The sequence below is a fragment of the Pelodiscus sinensis genome, chromosome 21, assembly GCF_052426305.1.
Source record: "Pelodiscus sinensis isolate ZL-2025 chromosome 21, ASM5242630v1, whole genome shotgun sequence".
NCBI classification, from domain to species: Eukaryota; Metazoa; Chordata; order Testudines; family Trionychidae; genus Pelodiscus; species Pelodiscus sinensis.
The window spans coordinates 23,332,901-23,344,838 of NC_143072.1; the positions used below are offsets into that span (position 1 = coordinate 23,332,901).

At 44.7% G+C, this 11,938-nt stretch overlaps 1 protein-coding gene and 1 long non-coding RNA gene across 2 annotated transcripts in view; one reads left to right on the forward strand and one right to left on the reverse strand.

Annotated features, from left to right (window-relative positions):
* The window catches only part of PPM1E (protein phosphatase, Mg2+/Mn2+ dependent 1E), a 137,763-nt gene extending 136,641 nt beyond the window's left edge, over nt 1-1,122 (reverse strand). Inside the window, exon 1 of the mRNA XM_075904681.2 lies at nt 615-1,122. Within this exon, the coding sequence (XP_075760796.2) occupies nt 615-922 (308 nt within the window). The 5' untranslated portion in view covers nt 923-1,122. The remainder of the gene's footprint in view (nt 1-614) is intronic.
* On the forward strand, nt 1,122-8,448 carry LOC142819241 (uncharacterized). The gene is made up of 2 exons (XR_012897042.2): nt 1,122-5,010; nt 6,986-8,448. It is a non-coding gene; the product is annotated as an uncharacterized LOC142819241 (long non-coding RNA).
* The last annotated feature ends 3,490 nt before the right edge of the window (nt 8,449-11,938 follow it).

Consider the following 11,938-nt stretch of genomic DNA (forward strand, 5'->3'; position numbering starts at 1 on the left):
TGTTGCCTCTTCATATTGCCTCTTTTTTTCTTTTCTTGCATTAGAAACTAACTTCTTGGCAGTTGATTCCACATTTACAAACCTCCTGCTGGGAACAGTCAGTTTCAGACGCAGAATGGCAGAATCCTTCCTGCTCTGGCACCAGAACGTAAGACATGACCCAAGCTGCTCTAGAGAGGGATGCTCAGGGCTTCAACTAGCTCCCCTGTCCCAGCACGATGGAGGGAACGAGACAAAAGGAATGGGGGGGGGGGAGATAAAACAGGAAGAGACGGCCATGGGTCTCTCCCTGCTGACCTCTCCTAGGCATCTCAACACCAAAAGTGGCCTGTCCCCCACGCTTCCCTTGTGGCCCCTAACCACTCAGTGCTCCCTCTGCCCCTTCAAGCCATGGCCATTATTCCCTGGTCCCACTGCCTCTTCCAGAGCCCACACGCCTGCCCCTTCAAGTCCGCCCTGCCCCTCCCCAGAGCTCCCCAGCCCGGTCCGTCGTGCCCCCCTCAGCCTGGTCTGCCCTGCCCCCCACCCCAGATCGGTCTGCCCTACCTCCCCCCTCCCGGTCAGCCCTGCCCCGCCCCTCCAGAGCCCCCGAGGTCCCCCAGCCCGGCACTCACTACTTGTAGAGCTGCTGCAGGCAGAGGTCCAGGCACTCGCCCTCCACCTCCTCCTCGATGATGTGCTCGGAGAGCGGCCGGGGCAGCGGCGGCAGCGGTGGCGGAGGGGTGGGAGGCTGGGGGTCCCCGGCGTCGCTCTCCTCCGCCTCCCCGGGGGTGGCCGCTGCCCCTTCCCCTTCTGCCCCGACGGCGGGGGGCGCGGGGGCCGGCTCGGCCCCGAAGGGCCCGCGGAACTCGCCCAGGAAGAGCTCCAGGAAGCGGCGGTAGGTCTTCTCCTCAGCGCTGCTGCCCGAGCCGCCGGCGGCCATCGCTTCGCATTCCCGGCTTGCCTGCCGGCGGATCAGCACTGCGCCCGCAGAGAGCTCCCTACCCGCCTACCGGCCGGCCAACCTCCCTCCCTGCGCGCGCTCTCCCGAGCCGGCCCCGCGGGGGCGCGCACGCGGCGGGGGCAGGGTGGGCAGCGGGGAGCGGCGCAGGGAGCGAGGGGGGAGGGGGAGTGGAGGCTCGTGCGCCGCGCGGGAAAAAAAAAAAAAAAAAAAAAAACCCCACCGGCCCTCAGGGAGCTGAGAGACTACGCGTCACAGGGGAGGGGGAGGGGCCGAGGCATGAAAGCGCGCGGACTTGGCGCGAGGCTGAAGCTGCTCTGTCCCTCCCCCACCCACCCACGAAAAGAGGGAGACGGAGCCGCAGGCGGAGGGATGGACACTCCCTGACAGATCACCAGAGAGAGGGGCGGATGCTCGTTCGTGCACAAGCTGCCCGAGCACCCCACCGCCCCGGCCCCCATGCTGCAGGCAGAGAGGCGCGAGGCAGACGCGGGTAAGTGCTCAGAGGGTGTCCCTCGCCTTGGCCGCAGGGCTGTGTGCGCGCAGCGCGGGCCCAGCAGCAGGCCACCTGACAAGAACCAGCTTAAAACAAAGGGGCGAAGGGGGGCTTGTGCCCGAGGGCTCTTGGGAGCAGCCTGTTTTTTCCGCTCCCTGTGTTTTGGGTGCCGGGGTGAGCGAGCGCGCTGAGAATGAAGCGTGTCCCAGTTGCAACCTTCCATCAGAGCGGTCTGACTGGTAGGTGTGTTACGAACATCCCGGAGACGAGCACGTTTATCACACTGCTTTGTGTGTTTATAACTTCACGAGAAACTAGACCACACATCTCTAGTATGTGATCAGTTTAATAGGGCCATCGACGTGGATATGCCAGGAAATCAGAGGGTGTTGTACTCGCCTTTCACTTCTAGGTGATCAAGACAGTAAACCAAAATTGTTGTAAATCTAGCAAAATGCAATCCAGAGTATGGATGTTAGTGGGTAGTTGAGTAAATGAATAACTGATGGATAGCCTGGGTTTATCAGTTCACCCCCCTTGCTGCCCATGAGCTGTCTTTAAGCAGGCTTCCCACCAGCACAGCATCTGCCTGCCCCACCCCTGCACTCTGATGGAGGTGGAGATTGAGGGGTGCAGACTGGAGCCTATATGCATGGGAAGATGGCTCCGTGGACCTGCCTGCCAAAGGGAGCAGGCAGGAGCCAATGCTTGGGGAGAGCCAGATTAAAAGCTGGTTCCCACCAGCAGCACAGTGCCACCTTGCCTCTCCCCCCTAGGCTGCTACCTCTATCAGAGGCAACAGTGGGAGGGAGGGGCAAGGATGGCTGCTGTGAAGTAGCCTCTGTGCACAGCTAGCCTGCCCATGGGGGTCTGAGCTCCCTGTGTACAGAGGCTGTTCCACGCAGCAGCCCCTGTCCACGGGGGTCTGAGCTCCCCACAGACAGAGGCTGCTGTGTGGACTAACCTCTGTGTTCTGGGAGCTCAGACTGCCCACGGACAGGGGCTGCCACCACCCCGTGCTGCTGCCTTTTATACAGAAGCAGTAGCGTGGGGTGGCAGACAGCCAGTCTGCACAGGGAGCTGTTTAAATTTTAAACTTGTCTCCCCTCACGGACCAGCTCCCACCTGCCACCCTGTGCTGTTACCGGCTCTGCCCCTGGCCCTGGGGAATATTGACTAGTCATGTAACTGCTCAGATTTCATGTGGTTACACGAGTATTCAATTACATGATTTTTAACATCCCTGATCCAGAGTGAACTTTTCAGTAATTAAAAGTGTAATTCTCCATCTGAGTATACAGTAGTTTTTACTATGTATGGTCTCAAAGTTTTTCAAGTCAAAATTAATTAGCATAGTGGGAATATATCAAGTTAATAGCCACTGGAAAGGCATTACAATAGAAAATAACTCACCTGGAGTTAGTCAACTGATGCATGTAGAGCCATGGACTACTGCAGAGTCAGAAGTGGTCTAATAGATTGATTTATGGGCTTAGTTTCTGGGCCTGATCTAAAACCCATTGAAGTCAATGGAAAGAGATCACTTAATTTTATTGAGCTTTATATCCAGTTTTCTGTGGAATAAAGGAAGCTGGTAGTTTATGGAAACAGACACCAAATTTCAGGTTTCAGGAATGGAATGGGTGATTTCAGGTAATCATATACCCATCTTCTGAAATATGATTTGACCTGTAGTTCTGATATTATTTTCAAGATTAAAGTTTTATATGAATTATGCTTCCATATTAGATGTACTGGATAATGGAATTCATGGTGGTCAAAAGATGTTCCATAGAATATAATTTCTTCAAAATTATATCTGGTTGGTGAAATATAAATGGCCACTGATAAACTACTGTTCTAATAAATATCCTTTCTTTATGAAAAAGCAGCATGTTGATTTGTTCATTGCTACTAAAAGCAGTCCAGAGCCATCAGGTCTACAGACATCCACAATGAGTGGGTATAATTGTCACTGAGAATAAAAATGCCCTTTTAGCAAAGGAAAGGACAGATACTCTTAACATCAACTGTACCTTGGAGAATTACAAATTACAGGCCTAATTTTTCAAAAATATTCTCAATTTTTAGTTAATTACAATAAGGTCAGTAGCACTAGTACCCTAGCAATTACTATTGAATCTCAAGTACTGTAGTAAATTTTGAGGAATATTATTCCAGTGCCCAAGTTAATTTTATAATTTCTCTGGCAATCTTACTGCTTGATCACGTGGCAACTTTGTAAAAAGTCACAGGTGTGAGAAGCAAAATTTCAGTTGATTTTTTTTATCTTTCACAGCCAAAAATCATTAAAGTGATATACAAATTATACATCTATGTAGCTGATACTGAAAATACATTCAGGTTTTTTTCCAGTATTACACTTACATACTTTCTAATTTACAGTGCTTTTCTATAAGTCTATCAGGCAGGTTTAAAAGCAAAATAAAAATAGTCCACAGCTGCAGTTGATATTTTTAAGTCCATGTGTGACTGCAACATCAGCGAAAGAGTTAAGACCTGAAGATAATATAAGTCTCTAAAAATGGGATGCAAGTGAGCCACTGATCACTGGTTATAGTCCACTAGTAAATCATAGGATAATAGGGGTCCCAATGAATTAGGCCCCTGACAATATTAATGTATCTTGTCATATTAAATGTACACAATTCTAAAAATTACCATTATACTAATACAGTGTACTGTTAGAAAAACAATTAATATTTCAATAGGCTGTCTAATCTTCACATGGCTTTACAAAACTGCAATTCAGACTTGCCGAGGAAGGTTTAAACAAATTTATTTTAACTCTTCATTAATTTTGTCTTAACTCCTAAAAATGCATTTCTTAGTCTACTTTAACAGCATATGAAAATATTTGAGAATAGCAGTTCTGTTTCATATTATGTGTAAAGTTGCCAGCTGCCTGTGATTTACCTTGGCAGTCCCCGTGTGTTTTCCATCATTTGTGTAATTGAAAAGGACACTACAAAGTTATATGCTATTCAATTTAAATTACTCAGGATACTTGGTTAGGTGTTGGTACTACAGATCAAGTTAGCATTATTTTGTTTCTAGTATTAAATTAAGAGGTTATGGATCTAAGCCAGGGTGACATTTGTTTCTGGAGGGAGGGGAGAAGATGAAGAACCATTCTCATTAACCTACCTTACAGACCATATGGTAATCGTGGGTGGTGTGGCTACGTTAGGCAGCCAAGAGTCTGCCATTGATTCACGATAAGACACTGTGGGTGTGCAATTATCACAAAAAGTAGCTTCACTGTTATCTTGCTTCTGTCCCAAAAGGAGAATCCAAATACAGTTTTCTGTCTTGCATAGGACTAATCTGATTGTGTGATTGGCTCCTACATTGTTTTGGTTTTTTTCCTGCAACCCTGTGAGAGAAATTCTAGAGTGCTTTAATGAACTCCAGACTGCTGAGCAACAGTGTTATGAATGGTTCCTGTGCCCCAAAACACAAATCAAGGCAATTTGGGGCTGAAAACTTTAGGTTACAGTATATTGTCAAGTAGAAGATGAGCTTTAAAGGTTACCTCCAAAGGAAATCAAAGGTACTAGTGTGATTTTTTTTTTTGTTAATTCATCGTGCTATATAAAAGGTTATATAAAGGCCTTATTCCCAAAAATGTGTTTGTCTCCTTTATTTTAGCCTGAAAAATATAAAAATATCATGTTCTCCTTGCTAGTTTTGTTGGACAAAATAGAAGTTTTCTCAGCTCATGCGTGAAGAAGGGAGGGATAATGAGATCTACAGAGAAATGCTTTCTATCACTTTTTCATCAGAATTTTCCTAATGTCTTAAATTGACATTACCAAAATTAAAAAGAAAAAAACAAAGGACAAACTTCTGTTTTGTTGAGTTTCTGCTAAGAAGCACAGCTTTTTATGGCTCCCTAGTTCTCAAGGTGGATCTGAGCCAGCACCAGAGTAGGTAAGAACAGCCTTGGTTCACTAACTTAACAAATTGCCCAAAGGATTATATTCCAAAAGGGGATCATCAGAACACAGTGCACTCCAGACACACTCTGACCTGACAGCTTTCTACCCCTTATGCTTGGGTAGAGAGGGTATCAACCACTCAGAAACTGAATATGCCAGGTGACCAGCAACTGAGAGCTCCCTATGCTGGGGCAGTGCTCAATAAGTCAGATCCATTTGCTTTTTTTCTTCTTCTTCTTCTTCTTCTTCTTCTTCTTCTTCTTCTTCTTCCAGAGTAGCACAGAAGGGCCAGAATTCATCAGAAAAACTATCCCAAGAAGTTTTAAATAGTCTGACTAAAAATCCCTTGCCCCTCTAAAGTGTTTAGTTTTCACTCTTTGTACATGTGATGTAATCTTATTAGGAATCCAGGAGTTCAGTGTCTTCCAGGAAAAACAGAGTAGGCAAAATCTAAAATGCAAACATAAAAAGCTATACAGAAAGAAAAGCATACAGCCTATCCTCACTTCCCAAAAAATCAACCGTCCACTTTTCAAGCTTTTATTACTCAACATGTAGATGCAATAAATAAATGGCACATACATTTTAAAGATAACTGCAAGAGGAAAAAGTATCTAGTAAAAAATTCTTTCTTTCTGCAGAGATGCTATTTAACCATCAGGGCATTCTTTACATAACACATTAGGTTTTTTCATGGCATGCATGGAAAATGGAGTTTAATAAAACTGATGTTTTCAATCTGATACTTACCATTCCTACTTAAAGAGTTAATGAGGTGTATAGCATATTTATCCACGTATTTGCAGCCAAATGTTCAAAGCAGAAAGATCTGGAATCCAATGATGTAATTTCATGTCATAGGAAACATTTTTTAGTATTACCCACATCTAACCTCATGGTCAAATCCCCAATTGATTTCCTGCATAAAAAGAAGATTTACAAGTGAGCACTGTGGCAGGATTTGAGCAAGCCTTGGGGAGGTGACCTGGACTATGTAGAGGAGCATGATGAAATACTTCTTTTTAACCATGAAAGAGACTTTAGTACATTGACACGTACTTGGGAGCATCAAGAAGTATTTAGAGGTGATCCAATAGTGTGTCATCACTGAAAAGCTTATAAACAAACTTTTTTACATGATCTTTTAAAAGGTTTTTGCAATAAACAAGAAGGCATTTTGGAAGATTAACTTGTGTGTCCATGGTCAATGGGAGGTAGGGTCAAAGTAGGCTTTATCAGACCTTTTGCACATAGAATGTAATGTTCTTAGTTTTAAGTAACTATTGCTGTTGGTTTGGACCAACTTAAGTTTACAACAGTACTGTGTACACATTTGTATCATGATAATATATTGCATTACATTACTGTTGAAAGAAACTACCATCCTTGTACTGAATTGTTTGGAAGCATGACATGAAAGACACTGTCTCAAAACCATTACAGTGCCTTCCCTGTGATTTATGAAAATATGCTTATGAATATGCATAAATGGAAATACTTTATGCACAATTATTATTGTAAGGTATTGGAAAGCTTGTAATCTACTCATTGTGTATATTCTATTTGCATGCATTACCATTTCTGCAGTTGAAGTTTGGAATATTGACTGTAGATCTATCATCAACGTGTTTCATGTTGGGAAAAGCCTTTTACTAGACCATCAGGAACAATAATAAAGAAGCCAAACACAGAGCTAATGGCCCACTAGCAAGACTCAAGTGGGAAAGAACTGTCTTCCTGCAAATATGCTACAACGACATGATCATGTCACCTGATGCTGGATCTTGAATTTTGTACATTCACAGAGGTGTGGGGGAATCTAACAAGGCTTCTCACCCTAGGGAAATTCTAAGTAAACAATGATTGTCTTTAGCTTTACAGACAACTAGTGCACCCCAAGAAGATACATGAAAACACCAAGTAGCAAAAGAATTGTAACGAGAGGATGGATCCAGGTCAGAAAAGACATCTCTGGATCAAGAAGGACTTCATCTGAAATAAGAGTTAGTGAAAAATTATGATTTGTAACTAATTATCTTAGTGTATTAAGCTCAGTTTGTGTGTTCATTTTGTTTAGTAACCTACATTGTTCTCTTATCTCTTTTGACCACTTAAATCCTACTTTTAATACACGTCTTTATTAATAAACCCAGTGTAAATAACTGATATGAGGGGGCAAGCACAAGGGTGGAGTTTCGAGAGAACGGGGGTGAGTGAGGAGGGATGAGAGGGCGGCGGCAGCAGCAGTGAACACTGGGACACAGCTTGTTTTTCTTCCTGTTCCCTTGACGATAAGGGAATGAGGGGAAAGTACTTGGATTCTGTGCAAGCCTCTCACTCCTGGCTGGTGAAGGGAGGGGGCAGAGGTGTAAATCACGGAATCCAAGTTCTTTCCCCTTGCTCCCTGATGGTCAGGGAAGCAGGAAGAAAAGCAAGCTGTAGTAAGATGAAGGCCTAAAACATAAGTCCAGGTAGTACAGGCCTAGCTAACAATGGACAACACTTGGCTAATATAAAAAGCAAAGCTAAGCGGTGAGCAAGAGGCAGGCACCGACTCACAGAACTTGGCACAAACAAGGCTATGATTGCAAAACACTAATTGGTAATATGCCCAGGTGTTGAACAGTAGTTGGTTATGGGCATAAGTTGAAAGCACATGGTAACACCAGGTCATTAAAAAGGATCCTGCTACACACTCCCCACAGATACAGACCCAGGTTCAGGAAAGAGTCTAAAATGACAGCATGATGGATAGAAATGATCTAATCAAACCATGAGGTACAGGGTGATGGGTGGGATTTAAGTAGGATCAGAGGGTGGTAACCTGACCTGTCAGGAGTGATGTGTAACTTGTTCGTATCTGTATATAAAGTGGTGTCTTGGGAGGACAGTCTTTGGATGACTGGGGTTGGGGGGGTGGAGAGGGCTGTGGGACCTCCCACTGATTGAGTCATTCCATTGTTACGAGTACATATGTGTAATGGTTCAGTAGAGTCTACTGACAACTATTACTGTACTTTGCTTAACAATAAACCTGACTGAGCACCTTCGGTCCTAATCTGATTTGTGGGTTTTGGGGGCTCTTTTGGGGTCTGCTGTGAAGACTAAGTGCACAGTTTGACAGCACACACCATGGAGCACACATGCAATCAGTCTTCTGGTTATCATCATCCATGAAGCCAGAGATCTGTGAGGACACCTTGGCAGTAAATCCTGACCCTGCCTGAATGACTGCTCAAGCCACATCCCGGTGCACCCAGCTGCTGCCCGTCACCCCCATTCTCTCAAAACTCCATCCTTGGGCAAACAGCTGTGCATATCTAACTTCAATTGGTAAAGGAGGTGAACATTTTATGAGCTTGCTTTGTATACACTTTATACAGAGTAAAATGGACTTATCTGGGATTTTAATCCCATTGTGGCTTCATCTGGGTGTTGTTGTCAAGTCCCTTTGAACCTTCCCAGAGCTGAGTTGATCTCATTGTTTGTATGCCTCTGCTGAGGGCTGCAACCCCAACTCTTTGCCAACACTGGAGCAAACCACAGGGTCGTTCTAAACAGGGTAGGGTGGTGGAGTGTCCCAAAACACAGGAAGGCAGTCTCACTGGTATTTCAGCACATCGAGTAACAGTCTCAAGGGGATTTTTTTGCCCAAACCTGTCACACGTACTACTGTGATATAAAAAAGGTATGTTTCAAAGGAATGACACAGAATATGTAAGTATGTCTTGTATCTCAAATAAGCCAATCACTTCTCCATTTAACTGATTTTAACTGGATCCCAACAAGTGCAGCAACAAAGTGAACTGAGTTAGTACAGTGAGGAGGTCTTTGTTTACAAGCTACATCAAGTTCCAATGTTTAGATTCAGTCTCAGATAACCAACAGCTACAATTTTTTTCAAATAACAATTCTCTGAACACTGAATCCAGAACTTCCTAGATCTAAAATACACAATAATCTGTCGTTTATACCACAGTAAGTGCTATATTGGCACATTCCGAAGGATCTGGGTCCATAGCTTTGTACTTTTTCCCCAGGCCAAGTCTGTTCTTAAGGATTCAGGTCCAGAGATGATGCTCAGATACCTAGCTGCACTCCAGAACAAAGCATTTCCAACCATCCATTCTGTCACCCTATCAAGCAGCAAGGAGTAATCTAAGCTAGTGAATGGACTGCATAAATGGCCCTCTAGCTCATTGGGTTGCAAGATTGTCATATCCAAGACTGTCTCCTCAGTTAGGGTAGATTTGCTAACTGCACTTGCATACCTAGAATATGCAAGTTGTGCCATTTGAAACATAGCAGTGTTTTGATTGGATGCAGTGAGAATGCATCTTTTTCACAGTCAATATTGTGTGTAATCAACATGCACCTCATTTCATGTGCTCTTGCTTTGTCACTTGAGAAGTACTGGTAGGAAAAAACTATGTGCAGAGAAACCAGTGAAATCTGCAACTCTGTACATGGGCAATGGTAAACAAAATGTCTTGTAGGTCACATAGAACACCAGTGAGCTGCATGTGGCCCACAGGATGCAGGTTCCCTACCACTGCTGATGTTCGTCCATCGTGTTCGAAGAGGACCTTGACATCTAACGAGTTGTGGGCTGTCCACGGTGTGTCCGCAGATGGCTGATAAGGCCAATGCGGGCACAAAATGTTCTGCCACGTGTCGGGCAGACATGTGCAGGCACCACTGTTGCAGCGTTTGCAACTCTGGCTTTACGGAGTGCTCGCTTCTCTTGTGCTATTGTTGTCCTTCTGGCTTCAGATGTTTGACAGCCTTGGTGGATCAGCATGCGCCATGTCGATCGGTCTTGTGCCAGGGTCTCCCAGGAGGTGGTGTCGATTTCCAGGGACTTGAGAGAGGCTTTAAGCATGTCTTTGTATCTCTTCTTTTGTCCCCCGTGCGATCACTTTCTTTGAGACAGCTCACCATAGAAGAGCTGTTTAGGGATGCGTTGGTCTGGCATCCTTGCAACATGGCCAGCCCAGTGTGTCTGGGCTTTCATCAGCAGAGTGTGAACTGATGGCAGGCCTGCTCTAAAAAGGACTTCTGTGTCTGGCACCTTATCCTGCCACCGGATCCTCAGAAGTCTGCGGAGGCAAATCGTGTGGAAGTGGTTCAGTTGCCTAGCATGTCTCCTGTATACAGTCCAAGTCTCACTGGCATACATCAGGGTAGTTAACACTACTGCTCGATAGACTTTAAGCTTTGTAGCAAGGCTTATTCCACGGCGGTCCCACACTTTGGTCAGCAGTCTGCCGAATGCAGAGCTTGCCTTGGCGATTCTGCAGTTGACCTCGATGTCAATTGTCACTGCGTGGGAGAGGGTGCTGCCAAGGTATGTAAATTGGTCCACTGCTTGCAGCTTTTGTCCCTTCACTGTGATAGTGGGCTCTTGATATTGGGCTTTCGGAGCTGGCTGGTGCATCACTATAGCTGGTGCTATAGAAAAATGCAGGACAATGTAGCACTTTAAAGACTAACAAGATGGTTTATTAGATGATGAGCTTTCGTGGGCCAGACCCACTTCCTCAGATCAAATAGTGGAAGAAAATAGTCACAACCATATATACCAAAGGATACAATTAAAAAAAATGAACACATATGAAAAGGACAAATCACATTTCAGAACAGGAGGGGGATGCAGGGGAGGGGGGAAAGGAAGGAAGGTAAGTGTCTGTGAATTGATGATATTAGAGGTGGGGAGAGTAGTGGGATGTTTGTGAGTTAATGGTATTAGAGGTGATAATTGGGGAAGCTATCTTGATAATGGGTAAGATAGTTCAAGTGTTTGTTCAATCCTCTTTGGAGAGTGTCGAATTTTAACATGAATGACAGTTCAGAGTCCCTTTCAAGTGCAGATGTAAAAGGTCTTTGTAGCAGAATGCAGGTGGTTAAGTCATTGAGAGAGTGTCCTTTCTGGTTAAAATCGCAAGAAACTGTTTTTTCTTTGTGATCTTGTCTGATATCTGTTTTGTGGGCATTAATCCTTTGGCGAAGTGTCTGAGACGTTTGTCCAATGTACATAGCAGACGGACACTTTCGGCACATGATAGCATAGATTATATTTCTGGATATATAGCACCAGTTTGGTGCTATAGAGGCATTCACAACATTCAACTTACTGTTTGAACAGCAGAAGTGGGAAAAAGGTTTTTTTCCATATGTTACTAAGGTTATGTTTACACTCCAAAGTTAAATTGACTCAGCTGTGTTGCTTAGGGGTGTGAAAAATCCAGACCCAGGAGCAACAAAGTTAAGATGACCTAACCTCAGTATAGATGGCACTAGGTCAGCAGAGAAGAATCCTTCTGGCAACCTAGGTACTGCTTTAGGGGAGGTGAATTAACTAGGGTAATGGGAGAACCCATCCCATTGCTCCAGTGAGTGGCTACGCTGAGGTACTTTGGCAGTGCAGCTGCAGTTGTGCTACTGTAGCATTTTAAGTATAATCCTAGTTAGATTTGAATGAGAAAATGAAAAGCAGCACACCTCAGGAGGCCTAACCTGGAAACCAGTTGCAAACAGAAT